Source organism: Desmodus rotundus, chromosome 8 (genome assembly GCF_022682495.2).
Source record: "Desmodus rotundus isolate HL8 chromosome 8, HLdesRot8A.1, whole genome shotgun sequence".
NCBI classification, from domain to species: Eukaryota; Metazoa; Chordata; class Mammalia; order Chiroptera; family Phyllostomidae; genus Desmodus; species Desmodus rotundus.
Window position 1 is genome coordinate 104,875,248 of NC_071394.1, and position 22,360 is coordinate 104,897,607.

At 44.4% G+C, this 22,360-nt stretch overlaps 2 protein-coding genes across 12 annotated transcripts in view; one reads left to right on the plus strand and one right to left on the minus strand.

Annotated features, from left to right (window-relative positions):
* The window catches only part of CEP63 (centrosomal protein 63), a 41,857-nt gene extending 33,256 nt beyond the window's left edge, over positions 1–8,601 (minus strand). For 2 of the 10 annotated variants that reach the window (XM_045199749.2, XM_045199748.3), the window contains exon 1: positions 403–471. In XM_045199749.2, coding sequence (XP_045055684.2) covers positions 403–446 — 44 coding nt within the window. In that variant the 5' untranslated portion in view covers positions 447–471. The other 8 variants (XM_024565759.3, XM_024565758.3, XM_053929571.1 and 5 more) reach the window with 8 other exon arrangements.
* On the plus strand, positions 8,431–15,918 carry ANAPC13 (anaphase promoting complex subunit 13). Of its 2 annotated transcripts, none has more exons than XM_024565761.3 (3): positions 8,431–8,554; positions 11,129–11,254; positions 15,231–15,918. In XM_024565761.3, exons 2-3 carry the CDS (start codon positions 11,156–11,158, stop codon positions 15,354–15,356), a joined length of 225 nt encoding a protein of 74 aa, XP_024421529.1. In that variant the 5' UTR covers positions 8,431–8,554; positions 11,129–11,155; the 3' UTR covers positions 15,357–15,918. The 2 variants fall into 2 exon arrangements, with proteins under 2 accessions (XP_024421529.1, XP_024421530.1); XM_024565762.4 differs by lacking the exon at positions 8,431–8,554 and adding an exon at positions 8,817–8,990.
* The last annotated feature ends 6,442 nt before the right edge of the window (positions 15,919–22,360 follow it).

The window sequence follows — 22,360 nt, forward strand, 5'->3', positions numbered from 1 at the left end:
CAAGTTTCAGGAGACACCAGACATTACAGAGTTGGAAACAGAAGTGGACACAGATGTACGGGTTGCAAAAAGGTTTCCGGGAACACTCACAGAGCTGTAACTATGAAGGCTGAAACACTTTTTAAAAAGAGCATTGTTCTTAGTGTCACAAAGCCTCTGTCAGACTTTTGCTTTTAAGAGCAGAACATCTGAAGAGGGGCAGCGGCAAGCCGAGTGTCCAGCTTCACACTGCTGAGGCGAGGCAAACGCCCCAGGGAGAGACGCTATCCGCGTACAACATGGGTCAGCCCGGCTTCAGCCGGACACTTTGGCTTCGGTACCCAAAGCGCAAAACGGACAGAAGCATAACTCAGACATGCTGTTTAAACTCAGTGAGAAGCTTCGGGACAAAAGCAAACCTACCCATCACGTCCCCGATTTTGTATTCCTTCCAACAAAGCCTCCATCGCCAAATCCCCTTTGCTTTGGCAACTGGAAAAGCAAAAACAGCAATCAGGAGAAAATTCAGTGTTTAAGTTCTAACATTTCCACTGGCAAACTCAGCAATGTCAATGAAAGCATACAGATGACAATACGAAAATGCAGCACTTCTCAGGGTGACTGTTGGAGCAGTCAGGGAATACCACTTCAAAAAACAGTAGGGGAAAATGCATTGCAGACTAAACGAAGTAACTTAAACGTGATCTGCACTGCTGTTGACACTCTCCCTACAGGGCTGAAATCAACTACCTCACTGCTGTACCCCTACTTCCTAACACAAGGGTGGACCAGGGCTAGAGGTGGGTGCTAGAAGCAGAGGGACGCTGACACAAACCCTCGTACAGGAGAAAGTGGGGGTCACACATGTCAGAGAAAGAAGTGTAGCTTTTTGTAGTTTTTTTTTTTTTTTTTAAGAGAGTTTATAAACAGGTTGAATGCCTGAGCCTGAATTCCTTGGTCCATCACAGAAGCTCCTACTCAACCTCAAGATGACAAACCCTTGAAGCTTCTTGGAATACCCTCCCCTCCCCAGAAAGGCAGCTACGTGGGTCCCTCCCTTCTCTACAGTGCATCCTTCCTCATCCTTAACAGGTTCTTTCACAGCAGTTACACCACAGGGGAACACATCCTTTTTCCTCATGATCAAGGGCAGAAACCCAATTTTATTCATCCCTGCTGCTCCAAAGCTTAGTGGAGCAAGCACTTCAGCGTGGCATGTGCTGGATGCGATGCACTAACCTTCTGTCAATTGCCCTCCCCTTTGTCTATTACCCTCCCCAAACTGGTCACAGCTGGGGAGCTACAAAGAGGAGTCCAGCAGAGGAAGAAGAGAAGGGAGTCAGAAGAGACTATCATAGAAAAGGAAAAACACCATAAAGGAAGGAAGGTGAGGACAGAGGAGAGACCACCCTTAAATTCAGAAGGACCAGTGAGTGGTAATAGCTATGGTAGGATTCTCACCTACTGTCACAACTCTTCAAAGGGTTAATCAATGCCAAACCACTTCTCACTCCTGAGATAATGCTTTTCTCCTTAAACCTTCAAAGACTGAATCATGAGTTAGTCTTTTAGATAATTCCCAAGTACAGTGGCGTGGAGGTTCTGCCTCTTTGTCCTAATGCCTTGTCTAAAAATAATAAATACTTCTCTGAGGATTCTTTCATTCAACAAAGAATCCAGTGTTGGACTAACCACTAGATACTTACTGATGAAAGACGTGGCCCTTTTCAAGGAATTAACAGTCCAGTATGGAAAAGAAAAAACCAAAAATGCTCTCCCAGCGGGAAAATTTAGAGCCAGAGGCAAACACAGAGGATGAAAACTGGAAAACACGACCACGGCGTGTTCTTTGCATCTATTTCTAAAGTTCTAACAGGAGTATTAAACTATTCATGCATAAACATGGCAGAAAAGGGGTTTTTTTCCCAGTTAGTTTGTCCTTCACTAGACAAAATAAAAAACCAAAGAGAAAGGTTTCCATGTTCTACTCCACTTTCTTTCAACCGCGACACGGTCCATTACAACCCAACCCCGGCTCCACATCCTGGTCTGCTCCAGAGGACTGACAGGCCGCAGAGAGTTCACCCAGTACCACGGAGAAGCAGACCCAGGATACAGTCCCACTCTGCAACTGACTAGCTTTGTGTCCTTGGCCTTCAGTTTTTGCATCTGTAAAATGAGGAATATGAACTATAATCTCCAAGCTTTCTTCCAGCTTTTTCATGGGATTCTAATAGCCAGTTAAATGTCCACTTGTAACTAGCATCCTCTTGACAACTATACATGGATTTTTATTAAATATATAGGAAAGTGCTATTATTTAAAATTATCATTAGTAAAATTGTATTTCTTTAGGTCATGCTATTCTTAAACATTAATATACTTAAAGTATATATTATTAACACACATTTAGTAATATATAATACATTGATATATGTTCTAGATGACATTATTTAATAATTAGCAACATTTATAACAGAAGCTAAAAGTCATTGTGTGCTCAACTGTTCTGCCTTGTACATATTGTCTAATTCGTTATCCACAACACTCATAAAAGACAAATACTACCACTTTGAGGAACCTGAGGCTTGGAGAGTTAAACAGCCCGACGGTGGTAAACTAAAATTATAGTCGTACGATGGAAACGTAGGCAGTGTGACTGCCGAGTCTCGGCCAGTGTACAATATTTATATAGTTTATAGAATTCCAGATCTTAAAATACCTTTATATCTTCTTTTGGTTCAACAGAGCCTTCCTGGAAATAATTGAAATCAAACCAAACTGAAATCAAACCAAATCGAAAAGTCTAAATACAGAAAAAATGTAAGCTGAAGTATAACATGACGTCATGGCCACCAGGTGGCAGCAGCACAACAGTGAAAATAGCCCGCATAAGGGGAGAAATTGCCATTTCAGAAATCAAAATAACGGTCTAAGACAAAGAGATCCATGTTGTTAAAGGGGTAGGGGAGGACCGACAACATCCTCTCTGTAAAATAATCTTACTAATGTGTAATGTGTTTCTTTAACAAGATCCTCACCATCTGCGTGAGCAGCTGTCAAAACCATCAATTCTCACTCCTTAGGGTCCTGTAACTAGCAAGGACTCAGATTGTCTGTGGACCCTCCTCATTTCAGTTTCTCATAGCTACATCTCTAACTCCTTTCCTAACCCTCACTCAGCTCTAGGCACCATGTCGCTCTGCTTTGTTCTTTGCCTGTGCCATGTGATAATTATGTGAAATTAGGTATTTGTTCACAGTATTGAATACAAATTTCAGTAATTAGTGTTTCGTAGTCTGCCACTCCTGGCCTCTAACATGGAAACTGCGTGGCTCTGCAATTGTTACAGGGCAATCTTAGTCTTCTCTGCATTTTGGACCAAGACAACAACAAAAGTTATTAATTATTAACTCTCCTTTGGAATGAAAGCTGTTTAAAATAAGTGAAATCTGGAAAAGGATGGTTAAAGGAAATACAAGCTTTTTCACCAAGTCTGGGAAGCAGGGAAACAAAACACACTTTAAATATTAGGGAAAAAAATAATCCAAATAGGATATGATAATGGACAAATCCTTGAAATTCATTAACATATTTCTAGGACTTTAAGAGCTAGAAAAGACCTGAAGACCCCCATAACCTCTTCATTTTACTAGTCAGAAAAAATACCTAGAGTATACAGCCACGATAAAATTACTCACAAAATGGGACACGGGAAGAAAAAAACCCTGGGCAGAATTACAAATAAATGTGTACTAATAGAAGGGACATGCCTACCCATCAAACCTCATTGGAAGGAGGACAACAACTCTCTGTCCCTTACCTGCCTTGGTGTTACCACGATTACAAAGGTCTATGGCTCTCATACATAATACCAAGGCCGGTCTAATAAACTATAGGCATAATTTACCATTGCCCCAATAGGTCCCTCAACTTAAGAGGGGAAAAAATCAGGAGATAAAGTCAAAGAAATTTTCCAAAATAAAAATAAAAATTTAAAACACCGTCTAAAGTGTAACTCAAAATCCAGAAAGAATAAGGGGAAGACTGAGAAATCTGAGTCAATAAAAATACATTTTTACACGGCAGATATGCCATAAGCAAAGTCAATGACAAAAGACAAATGACAGTGGTATTAGAAAGTTTTACCACAAAGGCTTAATTACCCCAACACACAGAGAACCTAAAAATTGAGGGGGAAAAGCAAATCAGTAGAAAAATGGGTAGAAGGCAAGAACGAGTAGCTCATAGAAAAACAAATGCAAAGGACCTTCAACATACAGAAAGGTGCTCAATCTTGCTGACCAAATTTAAAATACACTAAGTTACCCTTTCTTCTATATCCGATTAACCAAAAAGTAAAAGTTTGACAATATATGTTCGTGGGGCATGGGAAGACCAGCACCCACATTGCATGTAGGAATGCAAAACAGTACCACTGCTATAGAGCAGATTTTGGCAGTACCTAACAACTGATATACATGCATTTATTACTCTGATCCAAAAATGCCAATTCTGGGAAACTATCCCGAAGATACACTGGCAAGAATACGAAATCACATAAGCACAAGGATATACATCGCACAACTATATGGAATAGTAGGATGAAATACGAACACTTATCAAGAGGGGACTATTTCAATATCCATCCACCAATGAAACACTACAAAGCTGTAAAACAGGGTAACACTCTCTGCACACTTCCATGGAAAGATATACAGGACATATATTATTAGGTGAAAAATAGCAAGATACAAAACAGTACATGCAAATACTACCTCTTATGGAAGAAAGGGGAATACATATGTGTGTGTATATATATAAAATGAATATATATAAAATGTATATGTGCGTATATGTACACATACATAGATATAGATATATCTACAGATCTATGGATATAATGCAGTTGTTTTTAGGAACAGATAAACCCAAAATGAGTAATTATGACACCTGTAATTAAGGGAATAGGATGGAGAAAACAGGGATGAAAGCTCAGCTTATCTGGATATACTTTGTTTTACAGGCACTTGTGTTATAGAAATTATGCTAATGTTTTACATATAATAAAACAAATCCAAATGGAAAAGAGCATGATTGAAAAAATGAAGGGAAAATGAAATAAATCAACTATCAACTAAATATCAGGTTGGCAGCCTAGCCACGTAACAAATTGTTTCATGACTTTAAAATCCAATAGTCACACAGCACATATCCAGATGGAACATATACTAAGAAAAAAAGAGAACTGCAAAAAACCCTGAACACTACTTAGAAATCATATTGCTTATAATGAAATTGGCAGTATTTATTTGAAACAGTTACATACAATACAGAATAAGAAAAAAAGTAATTATGTTAATGACATTAGGTGCCAATATTTTCATCAAAAAAGATACAAATATAAAATCAAATATGAAAAAAAACCTTTTAAATTGGAAATATCAGTGTGAATTCTGTATATTCCTCTTTTAAAAATATACTTCCTAATTCTGGCCACTGTAAACCCTGGAGCAAATGACCAACCCAGCTGCCGCAAGAGCCCCTCCAGCACCCCAATGCTGACCTCTAAACACCACCTCCCCCTCAAAGGAGCCAGGCTCCTCGGTGGCCAGAACGTATAATGGCCAGGAACATGTTTTACCAGAAAATGAGAAAATTATCAAAGACTGCTGGTCATATTAAAGTGGACAGGACCACCACTAGAAAAAAACAGGATAATTTGAGTATCAAAATTTTTTTTAAAAGGCCAGCCAATAGGTTGAAACAGTTTAAATCTATGCAAGTCAACAAGCTGATTTTGTAAAAAGGCAAAAACCCTCATGGTTACCTTTGGAGGTTGTTAGGCCACCAACTCATTACTGAAGTCTGAAAATAGAGGGAAAGAATTAAGCGTTTTTCTTGCCTTTCCTGTACAAACTGTATTTCAAACGACTGATGGTAGTCAAATAGTTCATGGGAGAAAGTTCGTCTTCATGAAGGATTTCCAGCTAATAAATACTGAAGGAATGATAGAATTAGAAAATCACCATATTATAACCCCTAATGAAATAATAGATATAGGCAAATCTAAATCCATGGAAAGACTTCACCAGTAAGTGAAAGGTTCAGGGGGGTTTCGTGATGGATGAACGGGGCTGACGACACCTAAACCCAGTATGCTGCTCAATCTTAACATCACAAAAAGAAACAACTCATCGTGTGCCTCAGTGATAATTAATGCAACTGGAAGTATACAGCACCACCTAGGACACCTTCCTGTCTCCCCAACAGCAAAAAAGTCAAGGCTGAATCTGATCAAGCTTCTAGATCAGGTCTGTTCAACAGAATTTCCTGCAATTATGGAAACATCTTATATCTACACCAGTCAAACGGTAGCCACAAGGCACCTGTGACAATTGGGCACTTGAAACATGGCTGATATGGCACAGGAATTGTATTTTTAGTTTCACTTCATTTTCATTCATTTAAATAGTCACAGCTGGCTGGTGGCTACTATAAGTGGATAGCGGCATTCTAGATGTACATGTTGGTTTAAAGAAAATAAAGGAAATAGATTTACATGTTAAAGGATACCAAGCAGATGCAATCAGCTAAATGTAGAATACTGGGGGGTGGAAAGGGAGGCAAAGGAATTGCTATATTTAAGATTTAAAAGGTATGTCAACCAAATGCAACATGTGTATCTCTACAGGATTTTGATCCAAATAAGTCAACTATAAAAAGACATTGAAGGGACAGTGGGGAAATCTGAACCCAGACTGAATGCTGACATCACGGAATTTTTATTTTCATAGGTGGGTGACAGTACTGTGGTTTTGTAAAACTGAAAAAACAAACCTAGCTCTTGGAGAAAAAAACTAATGTAACATGAAAGTAAAAAATTCAGTTCTGGAAACTTATGTCAATGTTGGCTTCAGCAGAACTTCAAATCAAGCTGACATTTTTTTTTAAGGTGGAAGGTTTGAGAGTGGACTGCTGATGCCGTCACTATTGGCCACCTCTGCTACATATACTAAAAGGGCCAAGGGCAGGTCTTCCTTTCAATGGGAGAAAAATGGCATCGGTACAATTAACATGCACAGTTCCTACAATCCAGTGAATGTTTAAAACCAGAATCTACATACATTTTAAAGAACAGTGTGACTGAATGTTTATAAATCACTATAGCACATTTTAAATTTTACTTTTTACTATATTATACTGACCACTGTTAATGATACAATCAAAGGGCAAGGTCAGGGTAAGATGGTACTACACCAATAAGAAAATAATACACTTTTATTATATCGTAAAGCTACAGCTTTAAACCTAAATGTAAATATTTGAAGGTAACATGTAGTTGATGATCCTTTTGATGATTTCCTTTCCGTATCTATAAAATTAAGTGCAAGCATGTAGGGGAGACTGTATAAGGTACCTACCCTACAACACTTGATTAAAGGAATAAAAATAACAAGATTTCAGGAATCAGATGTAAAGCTCAAAAAAACCACTTTGTGCAAATAACTATAACTACACATGAAGACTAGTCACTGACAACACTCATCCTCACTCTCTGATGTTGTAAGGGACATACGAAAAACCACATTATGAGTCTAGATTAGCCCTCTTCGATATCTTCATTATTAAAGTGTTCCTAAGGAATCATCCCTTTCACACCCTCACTCTATTTACTTCCCATCCGTGACTTGCATGAAGCAAGCCATAGCTCAAGGTTCCCCAACTTCAGTCCCTCACGATTTCTACATTTCTGTTCCTTCCGAACTAACATTAACGTTTTTAAACCAGCTCACTTTTTAAAAATTGCTGAACTTCCCACCAGAAATGAGCCAGCATCCCCTGCCTTTGAGGATCTAAGTTGCAACAAAACTAGCAAGCTAATCAGATAGGACGAGTTAGGCGGGAAGGTAGCCCCAGGGATCCCTCCCGGGAAGAGGGGGACAGACCCGCGGGTGGCTCCGCCCCGGGAGCTGAGGGGTCGGAAGCCGCTCGTCTGGCCCGCCCGGTCTCAGGGAAGGGCTGGCCACCTGGCTGGCCCGGATGGCACGCCGGGCAAGGCCGTATCCGCCTTCGCGGGACCGCGGGGAGTATGCAGCGGGGCCGAGGGGCGGGGCGCCGGAGCGAGCGGGAACCGGTGGAGGCGGGCCTGGTGGCCTGCGGGCCGCTGGGGAAGCCAGCCCCCGGCCATACAGCCGCTCGGCCAGCGGCACCGCCGCGGCCAGCGCAGCCTCTGGACTCGGACACGCCCGCCCCTCGCCTGCCCTCCGTGCGCACATGCGGTTAGAGGGCCGCCGCGCGCGCGCGCGCGCCCGAGCCTTCCCGCCGTTACCTCCGGCCGGGGGGGGGGGCGCGCGCGCGCGTCACCGCCAACCTGACGTCCAGCCTCCGCCGTCCGCACGTTCGTTCCTCCCCCGCCTCACTTTCAATGGAAACCACCCCCTTCCTGCCCGCCCCCCTCCGCTCGAGCTAATGGACTCACTCACATCCGGGAACCGGAGGAAAAGGAGTGCAGATGACGTGGTGCCGAGGGTGGGCTCTGGCGGCCGCGAGTGCAGCGCCGGGTCGGGTGCCGGTAAGGGCTTTCCGCACCCCTAGCCTAGGTTTTCGGGGGTGGGAGCGAGTTCGTTCCACAGAGTCACATCTCCCCCCCCAGTCCCATCGGTCGAGGCTGTGTCTTCATTTCATCCGCTTCATCACTGCTCTTCGCGCACGCCTGTTCGAGTAGAAAGGAACTTGGGTGGTGGGCTGGGACATGTTCTCCTCCCGCCACCGTCCCTGTCCGCCCGGCTTCCGACTCTTGTTTATCTAGTGCGAGGCCGGAAGTGGGGCGCTGAGCGGCGGCCACACACACCTGTGCAAATGGTGGTGGCCTGCGAGGGTCATTTCTAGCGAGGAAAAAAGGCCTTCTTGCTTTGATCATGTAGCTACGTATTTACAGAGATGGATAAAAGATGCCCCTGCCCAGGGGAACGCACGCCCCGGTGTCTGGAAAGAGCATGATACAGGCGGTATGACAAGCTCCACAACGGATCGTTCAGTGTGCACGGGGACCTGGGACCCGGGACCCGGGACCCGGGACCCGGGAGGGCGGGTGCCGCGCTCCGCCTGGGGCAGAAACAGGGCCTCCTGCAGGAACCAAGGTTTTTATACGGGCTGTGGGTTATTGGGGGGCGGGGCGGGGGGACAGCGTTCCAGGATTAGGACCATCACACACGTGCAAGAAAAGTTTGTCAGGAAGCCGATGGTGGTTAATTCTGTCGAGTGGAGCAAATGCCTGGGACAGTGGCCGCGTCCTGACGGTGACTCTCATGATGCTTTCCAGCCCCTTAGGAGTGAAAACACCTTAGCGCCTAACTCTGGAAATGGGGTGTGGACCCTGGTGATCTAACACCCATGTTGAATTTGGAAGGAAAAGTACAGTTTCGGGATGGGGGAAAGAGGCGTTTAAGTGCAAAGGATGGAGAGTATGATCGGATTAGAGGTGTTTGAAAGAGTAACGGGTGGAAAACACGGAGGCCAAACTGGGGAGAGAGGTGTTCAGGAGTCCTTGATACAAAACTTACACATAACAGTGGGAGACGATAGTACCTGAGCAGTGGGTCACAGAGCGGACCAAATCGGTGTTTGGTGAATCACAAGGACAAGAAGGAAGTATTCGTGGGCAGAGTGCCTGCTGAAGCTGAAGTGATTGGAGAAAACTTTACCAAAAGGGAAGAATTTGTGTGGGCCTGGGAAAGTCCGCAGAGAAAAGGGAGGAGGGTGTCCCAAAAGCCAGCACATGAAGGACAAAGGAGAGGCAGCTGGAAAAAGGAAGGCGCTTGTGAGACAGGGACTCTGGAAATATAACTGGAAATGAGGGTAAGGACCCCTTGTGTGTAAATGTCCTCAAGATAGGATCCTTCTTGTTTTGGGTTGTTCACTGGGTAATTCTGGATTAATTCTTGTGTGAAACATCAAGACCGTATCTGGTTTGCTGGTTGCAAAAGTACCTGGGTAGCTCAGTTTTGCCTCCTTCCTTATCATAGGGCTACAAACCCTTCCCCCATCCCAACCTGCATAATTATTACCCAAGGACGAGGGCAATTTTGCAGTCATACTGGAGGGTATAAGCACAGGCCTATATGAAGGAGTTGGATTCCACTCCCGAAGACTGTTTCTTGTATGAGTCTTTCTACTCTAAGAAGTTGGGGTGATTTAGAGTACCTTTGGTGCCATTGACTTCCAGGCCATCAGGAGGGCTGTTTGGTAGCAGGGGGCATGGTAGGGTGACACCTGTGATGAAAAATAGCCCAAACTTGGAAAAATGAAGCCAGAGGTACCTTCCAAGCTGACCACAGCCATTTGGGGGGGGGGGGGGCGGGGAATGAGGAATCAGCCATGATAAGTAAGCATCTTGACCAGGCATTAAAGGGTACGCAACATTGAGAATCAGAGGAACCCCAAAGGGAAGAAGAAATGAGCAGCATGGAGTCCCACCACCATTGCTCACCTGGAGGTGCTTCTTCCAGGGCCCAGCCTGGGTGCCTTCTTAATAAAGGAGACCTTGTCCTTCGCAGGCTCGGTGGAGGATTTCTGTCAGGTCTGTGGTTGGTCAGTCTGCATAACCCAGTTCAATGTTACCTCAGTATGTTTGTTTAGCTTCTTAGCCTAAGAATGCCAATATTAGAGCCAAGGCAGGTGGTGACTCTTGTGAAAATGGTGCAGGAAAGGCTAGAGGGACCAGAGAGGAGACTGGGTTGTGAGTCAGGCACGTGTCAGTGGCATCCTGAACAGGGAGAGGTGGAAGTGCAAGTTAGGAGAGAAGAGCTACATTCTAGATGTCTTGTGGTGTCGTAACAGAGGACCTCAGATAAATTGCCTTCCTGTCACACTGCGACACTGGTTTGTCGGCTGGGCTGTGCCTGATGTCCAGTGTTCACTGCAACACATCTGCCACCAGAGGGGAGAGGAGGAGTGGGGCGGGAGAAAAGAGAGGAGGGACTGTGATCATAGAAATAAGTTGTCGCCTGACCCAGGTGACATGAGTCTCCCAGGGTGATAACTGTGCGAAAAGACACATCCAGGCTAAAAAGCCTGGGAAATCCTAGTGCTGGTTACACCTCCTCCTGGGTCTTTACGTGTTAGAAATAACCTCTTTGGCTTACAGATTTGACAAGATCGAAGCTGCAGGAGAATGGACAGTGAAGTACAGAGAGATGGAAGGATCTTGGATTTGATCGATGATGCTTGGCGGGAAGATAAGCTGCCTTATGAGGATGTTGCAATACCACTGGTAGGCTGTAATTGGTGCTAAGGACGATGGGTTAAAGGGGTGATCTGGTGGGCCCGAGTACAGGTAGAATATCAATGGGCAAAGAAACTAGTAGAGCAAAGCAATCGAAGCTGTGGAGTCCACTAAGTTGAGAAGCTTCAGGAGAACATCTGGACTCTGTTTGAAGAGAAATGTGGTTCAGAGAGCTGATGTGACCAGCTCAGTTAGGGGTCATTTCAGGACTGGAGCCCAGGTCTTCTGAGCTGTTTTCTGTCAAGTGCACCAAAGCCAGTGAGCCAAATAACCAGAGTTCAGTGCATCAGGTGGGGAAGGCTACAAAGCAGTGGCACATAAGCGATACAGTATTTCCTACTTCCCTGCCTGTGGCTTGTCAGTCTGTTGACATTTTTAAAAGCTCACATTCTTGGAACACACACCTGTCCTAAGTTCCCTGGAAAATCTTCAAAAGACATCTGGCTTTTCTTCTTTTGCCTTTAGACCAGGAGTCTCCTTGAATATGCTTTTCTGCTCTCTGGGAAACTGCCCTGCAAGGAGTTTGTTAAACCTTATGTAATAAATGACCTAAAAGTTTTGCTTATGTACTTGCTGATTAAATGTCCTGTTTCTGTCATAGGGTCCTAGAAAGGACACAGAGCTCAGACACCAGGGACTGTCTTCCTTTAGAATGTGCTGACTGTCCTGGGAAGAGCTATTAATAAGACAGAGCTTACAGGTGGACTGCTGCCCCTATTACAGAGAAAGAAAATTCAGTTCACCTACGTTTTCATTGAAGAATAAGAGATGATAACGTGTTCAGTGAGTAATACACATACGAAATAATAAGCCAGAGCTTAGTTCACGTTTAGAAAAATAGTCAAAAAAGAGAGTGTCATGAGAATTACAGCTGTGACTTAGTGAACACCAGTTTTCTGCCACGGACTAAGGCTGAAACTTGACGTGCATCATCTCTAATCTTGAGACAGCCCTGCCAGGGCGGTGGGGTTATCCCCATTTTACAGGAGGGAAGTAGGATCAGAGAGGGCAACTTGCCCGGGGTGGGTACCTGAGAAGTTGGACTTCACGCCTAGGTCTGCGAGGCTCCAGACCCTGTCCTGGAAACTTTGGTTTCTTTCATTCCACAAGCATTATAATAATCGTGATAGTTATTTATATGTGTTACCTCTCTAGACCTCCAGTGGCTAGATTATGTGTCGGATTATGTGAGATTAAGATATAGTGTCTGCCCTTGGTGTGTGTGTGGGGGGGGGGGTGGTCTACAGAGGTAACACATAGACAAAAATAATTATAATATAATAATAAGGATTCTAAGTGGGGGGTCATGAACAGCCACCATAGTATAGGAAGTGGCTCATTGCCTGGTAGGCATCAGGAAAGGCCTCAGAGAGAACGTAATGTTTAAGCTGGTCATAAGGGAGGGCCTGAAGTTTCGTGGGGGTGGACAAGGGCGCCCCAGCAGTGGGGACACATGCACAGAGGCTCAGAGCTGTCAGCATCTGCAGGGAGAGCGAGGTATTCAGTGTGGTTGGAGAACATGTTTGTCGGGAAAGGTCGGCACAAAAGTTTGGCTTGGACCTCATCCTGGGGATACTCAGGCATGAATGGTCTTAGGATCGATGTCTGCTATGCTTAAAACCAGGTTTTGGAAAATCAGGTTGGCAGCATTGTCACAGAATGTCTGCTTGGAGAAAGGGGCAAGTGACAAAGCAGAGAGACCAATGAGGAGACCATTGGGCAAGGGAGGAGGGCCTGGACATGCTTGGCAGGATTTGGGGACCATTTGTGTGGTGGGGGATTAAGGAATGGGAAATTTCCATGCTGACTCCCAGGTTGCAGCCTGGCCCTGCCATAATCCATGTGTTTTCCCTTGTCTTATACATATCAAGGCATTGTGCATATCAGTTAGCTTTTGGTGCTGCCTAACAAGTCGCCCTGAAACATAGTGGCTGAAAACAGTAGCTACTTCTGTGATTTTGTAGCTCAGCTGACCGGTCTTCATCAGCTCAGCTGCTCCCTGCTGGACTTGCTTGTGTTCTGCACTCAGCCAGCGGGCTAGCTGGAGGCTGGGTAACTCAGGACACTTCCTCACGCTGGCAGTTACGCAGGCCGTGAGCTGGGATGATGCGGTGGCTAGGCCACAGTCTCTCATTATCCAGGAGACCAGCCCCGACTTTGCATGGCCATCTCGGGGTTCAAGAGCACCATCAGGGCACACCGCAGGTTTCCTGGAGCTTAGGTCAACAAACGACCCACTGGCACTGCCCCTGCTTTCTGTTGGCCAGAGCCCAAGTGACCTGGCCAGTCCCCGTCCAAGACTGGGGAAATAGACTGCCTTTCTGTTCCATAAGAGTAGCTGCAAAGAATTGTGGTCGTTTTTACAATATGCCATAATAGATGGTTGCATTTATGATACTTTGTTTTCCAGGCACATATGCAATTTTATATGTTGGCATTCATTGCCAGGAGTCAATATTGACCAAGTGAAAGACATTATTTAGAATGCATATCACAGATGCGGTGAAACTCAGCAAAGTTGCCTGCTTCTGAATTAAATAATTTATTAAGCAAGGACTTGTTTATGCTTTATCAGCTATAATTAATTATTGGAACCAAACTTTCACTTCAAGTTTGAGTGTACTGTGGCTTTACAGTAAATGATAGTTCTTTTCAATTTGTACAAGGATGTTTGAATTTCACTTGTAGAGCGAGAAGATACATGTGATTCGAATATACTTGTCATACTATACTTGTCATATTATGTTCATTTTATGTATACTCAACATAATTCTAAAGGAGAAAAACATTATTATATTCATATACTGTAATTTGTAATCCATTGGAAAATCCTAAGTCTGGATATTGAGTAACAGTTTGCTAACCCTAAAAAATATATAAATTCAGATAATTAAAAAGAAATATATTGGTATTAGTGAACTCTGATACAAAGCAAAGTCCTGGTAGTAATAATTTAAACTTGAAATACAGGGAAACTTTGTTAAAAGTTCTCACTGCACACAAAAATGGTAACTATGTGAGGTGATGGGTGTGTTAACTAACCTTATTGTAACTATTTTATAATATGTATGTATCAAATCATCACATTGTATACCTTAAATTTAGAGAGTATTATGTGGAAATTAAATCTCAGTAAAGCTGGGGGGAAGCATGTATTTATATGGAAATTATTCCAGATTCTACACTAAGTGTAGCTCATGGCTTATCATTTTAAGAAAATGCTGGCAGGATGTGAATTGGTCGTTTGCCATGTTTTATGTTGCCTGGCTCCACCACTAGGGGGCGCTCTCATATCATGTTACATTCTCACAGCTCCCCACTTAGCTCCATTATAGTCTATGCATGTTGAGTGCAGGAGAATTTTTGAGTACATTTCTTGTGCTTAAGGACTGTGCCAGCAAATGTAATATTCTATTAAAGCAATAACTCCCCCCTCAAAAAAAAAAAAGACAGTATTGGCTCTTCTCAGCTTTCCCAACCACTACTGACGATAGCAAACACTCCTTGAGCACTGGATGTCCCACGCAGTGCTGAGCACTTGCTCTGAATTACCACATTTAGTCTCACAGCGGTCCTCTGAGGTGATGGCTCCGTTGTCCTCTCATCTCCAAAGAGGAAACAAAAGCTCCAAGGGTTTGAATACCTTGCCTGAGTAACCCAGCAAGCGGTGGAGTCATGGCCTTGGACCCCGGTGGCTTCTGGAAGCTTGTGCCCTTAGCCTTCTGCCACGTTGCCTCCTGCATAACATCCATAAGGCCGCCGGTCCTTTCTGGAGAGGACCTGAGCGATAATTCTGACACTTCCTCAGGTCTCTTTATTCTAGCTCTTTCTTTGGGATACACTTGTATCAATCATGCTGCCTATTTCTAGGAACTCACCTTTTAATTCTACAGGCTCTTGAGTTTTAAGGAGTTTGTTAATGTACAGGATACTGTTGTTCTGAATGTCCACTGTACCTTTTCAGAATGAGCTTCCTGAACCGGAACAGGACAACGGTGGCACCACAGAATCCGTTAAAGAACAGGAGATGAAGTGGACCGACTTGGCCCTTCAGTACCTGCACGAGAACGTTCCCCCCGTGGGAAACTGACGCCTGGCTCCCTGCTCGTGGATGCGTTTTTTTAAAGCTATGTAGATATAAAAAGTTTTCTTTTACTCTCCTAATTAAAATCTTTTAGTGATAGATCAAAGATGTACACCCACTTAGTTTGTGGCGGCAAAGTGCAGTGTGCAAATACTCACCAGAATGAGAAACCGGTTGAGGTTTCTCAGGAATGCAGAATATTTGGCTCTTTGAACCTAACGTTCTTCATTCCCGAGCTTGTGTTTGAACATATTTGGTTAAACATTTGCCTTTGACTCTAATTTTGCTTTACGCATCAGAGTTTAACACTTCCAACTGCCTATGTGTGTCCTGTGACACAGGTGATGGGAGATGCGACAGGGAGGGCTGAGAAAGAGGAAGCCAACACGACAAGAATCGCCAGCTTCTCCTGCACCCCCTTGGAGAAGCAGTCTGAGTGGGTGTGTAGGAAGCCTGGAAACGTAATAGATATGTAGAAGTGCATTCACCCGCTGCTGGGATTCCTGACTCCCTGTGATGTGTTCAAACTTTGGATACATTAATAAAGAGTATCTGACAGTTCCCTCTACTTCCCTACCACTTCTTTTGATGTTTCTAGAAGGGATGGTTGGCTGGATGGACTACTAGTTTTATCCAGTAATGGGATTCATCTTCTCAAAGCCCTTTGAGACATTAACTGAAACACTGTGGAGTCAATATTTAGTCATACATTTGTATGAGAACTTGTATTTTGCAAAACATGTTTATCTCCTAGAATTAATGGCTTAGTTCATTGATGACTGTCCTGAAGCCCAAAACCGAGTCTTCCAGCCAAGACAAAGACCCTGCTGCATTGGAGCCACCGCCTTCTTCCAGGGTGAGGATAGCAGCAGTGACCCAGATGGACTGAAGAGCAGAGGTCCTTGCCCACTTTCCACATCAATCATGAGCATCCTAAATGCTTTTGAGACCCGAAGAGAACAGAACACTCTGGTGGCCACAGATTTAATTTCTGCTTCAGCACAGCACAGTGAGGCCAAAAAGATTTGAAGAAAATGGGATATTTCTTGACCCTCCTTGAGTTTGTGAGCCAGCACCTGGAGGGCGGGTAGGAGTAGCCAGGGGAAGAATTGGCGGGATAAGGGATGATTGCAGAGAGAGGGAATTGCACAGAGCTGGGAGCTGGAACTGGCATTACAAGCAAGGTGGGTGGGCAGGCCAGAGGAGTTGGGAGTGGCCTGATCAGATTATATTTTATATTTTTAAATATAAGTCACTGATTATGAGGAGGCAGGAATGGAAGTGGGAAGACAGCTTTGCATTGGCTCAGGTGAGGGGATGGTAGCTTGGACTAGCCAGGTGGAGATGGAAATAGAAGAGCTTGGAATGGCTCTTCCAGGTAGAATTGTCTAGATGTGCCCAGTGAGAGGTGTATTCGTGAGGATGGCGCCCTGCATTGGTTTGTGTGTTCCTAAAGAGACTTGAGTGCCCAGTGTGAACCCTGCCCTTGTGACCCAGGGGCAGAATTCTCTGAACCAGACACAGGACTCCAGATGCAGCCTCTGTCCTCTGGAAGCAGAACCTGTGCAGGTCCAGGAGCTGCCTGCCCATCCTTTGAAGCACAAGTAAGACCCACTTGTAAATAATACAGTAACTGTAACAATGGTTAACTGAATGCTTCTGCGTGTTTTAGGCACATGATTTCTGGCCCTCGTGTCTACTTTGAAGGTGGATATTTTTATCCTCGGTGGTCTGGGGGTGGCAACTTAAAATTAAATGTCATGTTCCCAGTTAAAAGACTTAGACTGAGTCACTCAAACTGTAAGCAGATTCTAGTGTAGTCTGTCTGATCCCCAAACCCATGTCCTCTCTCTAGACTATGTGACCTCCCCATAAAGCCTTCTGTGACCACTCCATTCTGAAATGGGAAGAAAATTCTATCGAGATATTGAGAACTTCAAAATGTTGACCTTGTTTCTATAATTGAGATAAAGAACTGAATCATTTTTATTAGGAACCCTGGAGTCACACAACATTTAAAAATTTAACCTATTACCAAACCCATATATAACTTGTAACTTCAGCAGCATGAATCATATTGTTGTCACTGGTTTGTATACAAGGTTAAATCCCCAGGGTGTATTTTCCTATTTTGGTACACTGAGAATGGACAGTTTAGTGTCAATGCTAGTTAGTACCCTACCAGCAGGGGGCACTCAATTCCTGTAAGAAAGTCTGAATCACTGGCAGATCTTTTAGTAAACTTGAAACTGAGCATACTGAATAAATGTGTTTTGTTTGGAAGTGATTCTGCAAAGGTGAATCCCTGGGATTCTGGCCACCCACCCTTGGGCTATGCAGCTCACCTAGTGGGCTCCTCACCTGAGCTCCGTAGGAGGCCAAGTGTGGGCACCTGGAAGGCAAAGGCAATTCAGAAATTTGCCCACCTGTGACCCCAACTTATACTCTCAGGGCTAGGGACTCTCATTAAGCTTTTCCCCAGGTCTTTGTGTTAAGTCATTTAGGTAATTTAGGCATCATCCTGAATGACTATTTTTCCAAGCCTTCCTTTTCTGATTTGGCCCTGTCCTACCAATGGTTAAATTCCTTCCCCAGTTCCTTGTCACTCTTCATAGGCCATCAGTGAGCTCCTGTAGAAACAGTGGGGAGTTAGGGGCTGACACGGAAAGGCAAAACATCATTAATTTACGCATTCATTTGTTGATTCTTCAATGTGTCTGGACCAGAGACTGAACCCACAACCTTGGCATAAGGGGATGATCCTCCAAGCAACTGAGCTACCCAACCAGGGCCCAAATAGGTAGTCTCAAGGAAGCTTCATGTCTGTGGCCTTCCTACCCCCAAGTAATGACCTTGGCCTTCGACCCTTGGCCAACAAGGACTGGCTTTGGGGGTTGCAACCTGGACAGCCACATGGTCCCACACTCAGAAGGACCAGCTGTGGCTGTCTTGAACTCTCGATAATTTTTGATTAAGGGACCCACATTTTCATTTCATACTGGGCCCCCAAAATTATGTGGCTGGTCCTTAAACCTATGGTAACCATCTGTAGGGGTTCCCTGCTGGACAGTGACTAACTCAACCCAGCAAATGCCCTCACCTTTGGATTGAGAATTCAAGACACTGAGAGTTATCCTTCAGGGTGACAGGAAAGCAGGCAGGTCCAGGAGAAGCAGCAGGAACAAAAGCTGGGACAGACGTCCAGGCTCACTGCAGCATCCCGTAATTCAGCAGATGCTGACATTGTTTCCAGAGCTCGACTGAGTCCTGTGTCATTCCTGCCACTGGAACACTCGCCTAGATGACCCTTGGGGTGAAGGGGGAGGTATGGAAGTGCTGGAAGTGCAGCAAGACATTTTGTGAACAACTAAGAGAATCTGAAGCATGGTTATCAGCTAATCCCAGGGCATGTCCTTGCCTGAATTTTGTTCGGGTCTTAATTGCCACGTGAACTTGCACTCTGTTGTCCTGGGTATAGCAATGAAGTTGTCTCAGAACAGCCTCCGACTGTAATGAGATAGCAGAAGCACAATTACAGAGCTGGGAACAATGGCCAATGCATTAGTTTATGAAGGGTTTCTACCTGGGTATTTAATTTACCCTATTGTGTTGAAGCATAGGAAAAAAACATTTTTATAGGTCAAAAATTGGCAGTCACAATTTCCTACGTTCTTAGCTAATTTTATGCTTACCTAGAGCTAGCTGAGCACGTGTACACACAAGCACAGAGACACACACAACACACAAGAACTGGATTTGATGGGTAGAGGCGGAGAGCCGGGAAAGGGTGGAGAATTTGAAAACAACCAAGTGACTCGAAAGGAAGTGAAGGAGGTGGGTGTATAAACCCATCCCAGTTATTCCATGCCTTCCCTGGTGACTCAGATGCCCTTTCTCATGGTGCCACCACCCAAGGGCAAAAGGGTTTTTCCTCCACCCATGCCACGGCCTTGCCTCCACTCTCTCGGCATCTCTGCTACACTCCTTCCCACCTTCATCTTAGTCCCCAGCAGTTCCCTGCCCCCACCACCTTGCCCACAGATTGGTGGTCACACTACCTGGCATAGACTCCAACTGTGCAGGGCTTCCTGAGGAAAAGTGAGGTGGCAGCGTCCCTGCCTCTTTGCCAGTGGGATGCCCTAACATCTGTCATCGACTAAGACCCCACATGGCCACTGTCAGCTGAGCCCAGACAGAAAGGCCCACGGGCCGGTCTGCTGAGGCACTCCTCGCCAGACCCTCGTGTTCCCATCTGCCCTCCTCCCGGCCTCTCTGAGGGCTGTGCAGGTGTTGAGACATTCCTTCCTCTCCACCCACAGCTCCTGCTCAGCCAGGGCTGCCCTCTGGGAGGTTAGGTGTTTGCGAGTCTGAGTTCTTAGCCCAGGAGGACAGGCAAGATCGGCTTCAGGAGTATGAGAAAAATGAGCATCCGGCTGGGTTGGAGAGTCCCGGATGGAGTGGACTCTTGGCAGGAGTGGAAAGGGCTGCAGCTCTGGTCCCCTCCTCCCGCTGACTGCGTCTGCCCTCTTTGCCCAGTTTCTCTCTTCCTCTCAATCAACCAAGGAATCAATCAGTCTTTGTGTGTATGCTCCTACTTCACCCTTTCCTTCTGTTTTTCTCCCTCTCTCTTTTTCAAGCATTTATCTAAGTATCTTACTTTATGCACTAGACTTATCTTTCTTTTTATTAAAAGATTTTATCAATTTTTTTAGAGAGAGAGGAAGGGAGGGAGAGAAACATCAATGTGAGGGAGAAACATCAATTGGCTGCCTCTCCTATGTGCCCCAACCTGGGACTGAACCTGCAACCCAGACATGTGCCCAGACTGGGAATCGAACCTGTGGCCCCTCACTCTGCGACGATGCCCAACCAACTGAGCCACCCTGGTCAGGGCTAGACTCATCCTTCTTTCATATTGCAAATACCTTTAAAGTACAACTCACATCAAGTCTGCCCTTTGTTTTATTTTATATAATGGTACTTATTTGAAATTACATATACATAAAACGTATAGGCTGCTGCGAAGTATAAAGGCTAAGAGTACAAACTTTGGGGGCAAAAAGACCCAGGTTCAAAATCCAGTGTGGCATGCACCGACATCCCCAAAGCAGTTACTTACCTTTCTGAACAGGTTTCCTTGCTGGAAATAAGGTTGATAAAGCCACTTACGTGATAGGCTTATTGGAGGATAAAAGGAGACAGTGCAAGTAGAGTGCTTAGAGTTTCTAGCACACGGTGAGCACCTAATAAATATCAGCTGTTGTTTGTTTTCAATATAATAAAAGAAGCTTTCAAATGAATTCCATATGGCTATTCTGAAGTCAAGCAAAGAATAATCTCAGTATGTAAATAATCATTCCTAAATAACCCTCAGGGATTACTTTGCATGGTAGAAACAGAATGAATTAGGAGACAGAAAACCTGGGTACCAGTTTTAGCTCCGCTACCTACTGGCCATGTGACCGGAAGTCTGCCTGTCAACCTCTCTCAGCCTACATCACAGGGTTGATGAGTAAAATGAGTACAACGTATTCAAAACCATTTTGTAATTCCAAAGAAAGTATGACTATCTACACTTAAGTTAAACATCAGAATTTATTCACTTTGTAAATTCGTAATTTATTCTCAAATTCATGTTTCATGTAGCTTCTCATATATGTACTCATTTAAACATAATAAATGCACACATAGGCATATCTGTATGGGAATTTGTATTAAAATGTTTTTAAAAGTCTGGAAGAAAGGACAGCAAGCTTTTGACAGTCATTGCCTCTAAGGATAAGATTAGACTGGCTAAGGAAGGAAATTGTCACGTCTTTATTCTGAAAAAGTGGTGGGGTTATGGGAAATTTTTAAAATAATAATGTAGCTATTGCAAAAATCAGAATAGCATTGTTTTAAAAAATATTCTCACCACCTCTGAATAAAGGTTTGGAATGTACATTAAAATGTGTGTCAGCATTCAGCAATTTCCATCCCTCTGTGATTCAGCGGGGCCCTCTGGGAGATGCAAAGGGGATCAGACATGGGATTGTACCTGCGAGTCTAGTGTGTTAGACCACATAGAATGCTTAGGCGGACAGCCATAATCTAAGAAGAAAGTGGTCGATGTGCCTAGTGTGCTGTAAGTGCTCAATAAATACTTACTATAAAAATGGACAGATGGACGGACGGATGGATTAGTGGATGGATGGACAGATGGATGGATGGATTGGGTGGGTGGATGGATGGATTGGGTGGGTGGATGAAGACACGGAGCTAATGTCATGGAAGAGGGGAGTCAGAAGAGGAATAGATCTACAGCTGAGGAAATTTAGAAAAGCCTTGTGGAGAAGATAGCCTTTGAAAGACAGGCTTGATTTGAACATCTAGAGATTGAAAGGGGAGCTGGGTGATATCCTGTCATTTCTAATTTAATAGCAGTTTTTCCCTCCCTCGCTCCCTTCCTTCCAACTAAGGGGCGGAGCTGGCATGTTTGGAAATGTGGAAAATTTGGGGGTTGTCGCCATGACTAGAATGGTGGGGGAGGGGTGTCAGAGAATACTGCTGCATGTACTGGTAGGTTTGCCAGGGCTTTTAAATATACTGCAATAAAGAATTGTTCTATGCGAAGTACTGACCTTGGCCACATTGGGAAATCCCGGTAGGTGAGAGAAGCACCATAAGCAGATCATTCCAAGGTCACAAAGAAACTGCTGACATGGGTATCTGCACATGTTTTCTGCTTTTGTAGCCAAATCAAATTGTGGAACTCTCCTTCCACAATTGGATCCAGGCAAAGGAACAGGGAGATAAGATTGGAAAGGCCCGTTGGGCATGCTGAGTAGACACATGGGTAGTCAACAGAGATGAAATGTTGGCCTTCAAGAAAGGGAACCCAGTCAAGGTTTTTGATGAGGGGAATGATCTTGTCATATCTGTGCTTTGAGAAGTGGCAAACCCCTACTTTTTAAAGGCTTTTAGAGAACAAACATGTGAAGTGATATGTTAATTTTTTTAAGTTTTACCCT

Bases quoted from the DNA above. Each gene is read 5' to 3' on its own strand.
- ANAPC13 (XM_024565761.3), top strand. From the start codon at position 11,156: ATGGACAGTGAAGTACAGAGAGATGGAAGGATCTTGGATTTGATCGAT. The intron at 11,255-15,230 runs GTAGGCTGTAAT...GTACCTTTTCAG, and splicing joins AGGATGTTGCAATACCACTG to AATGAGCTTCCTGAACCGGA.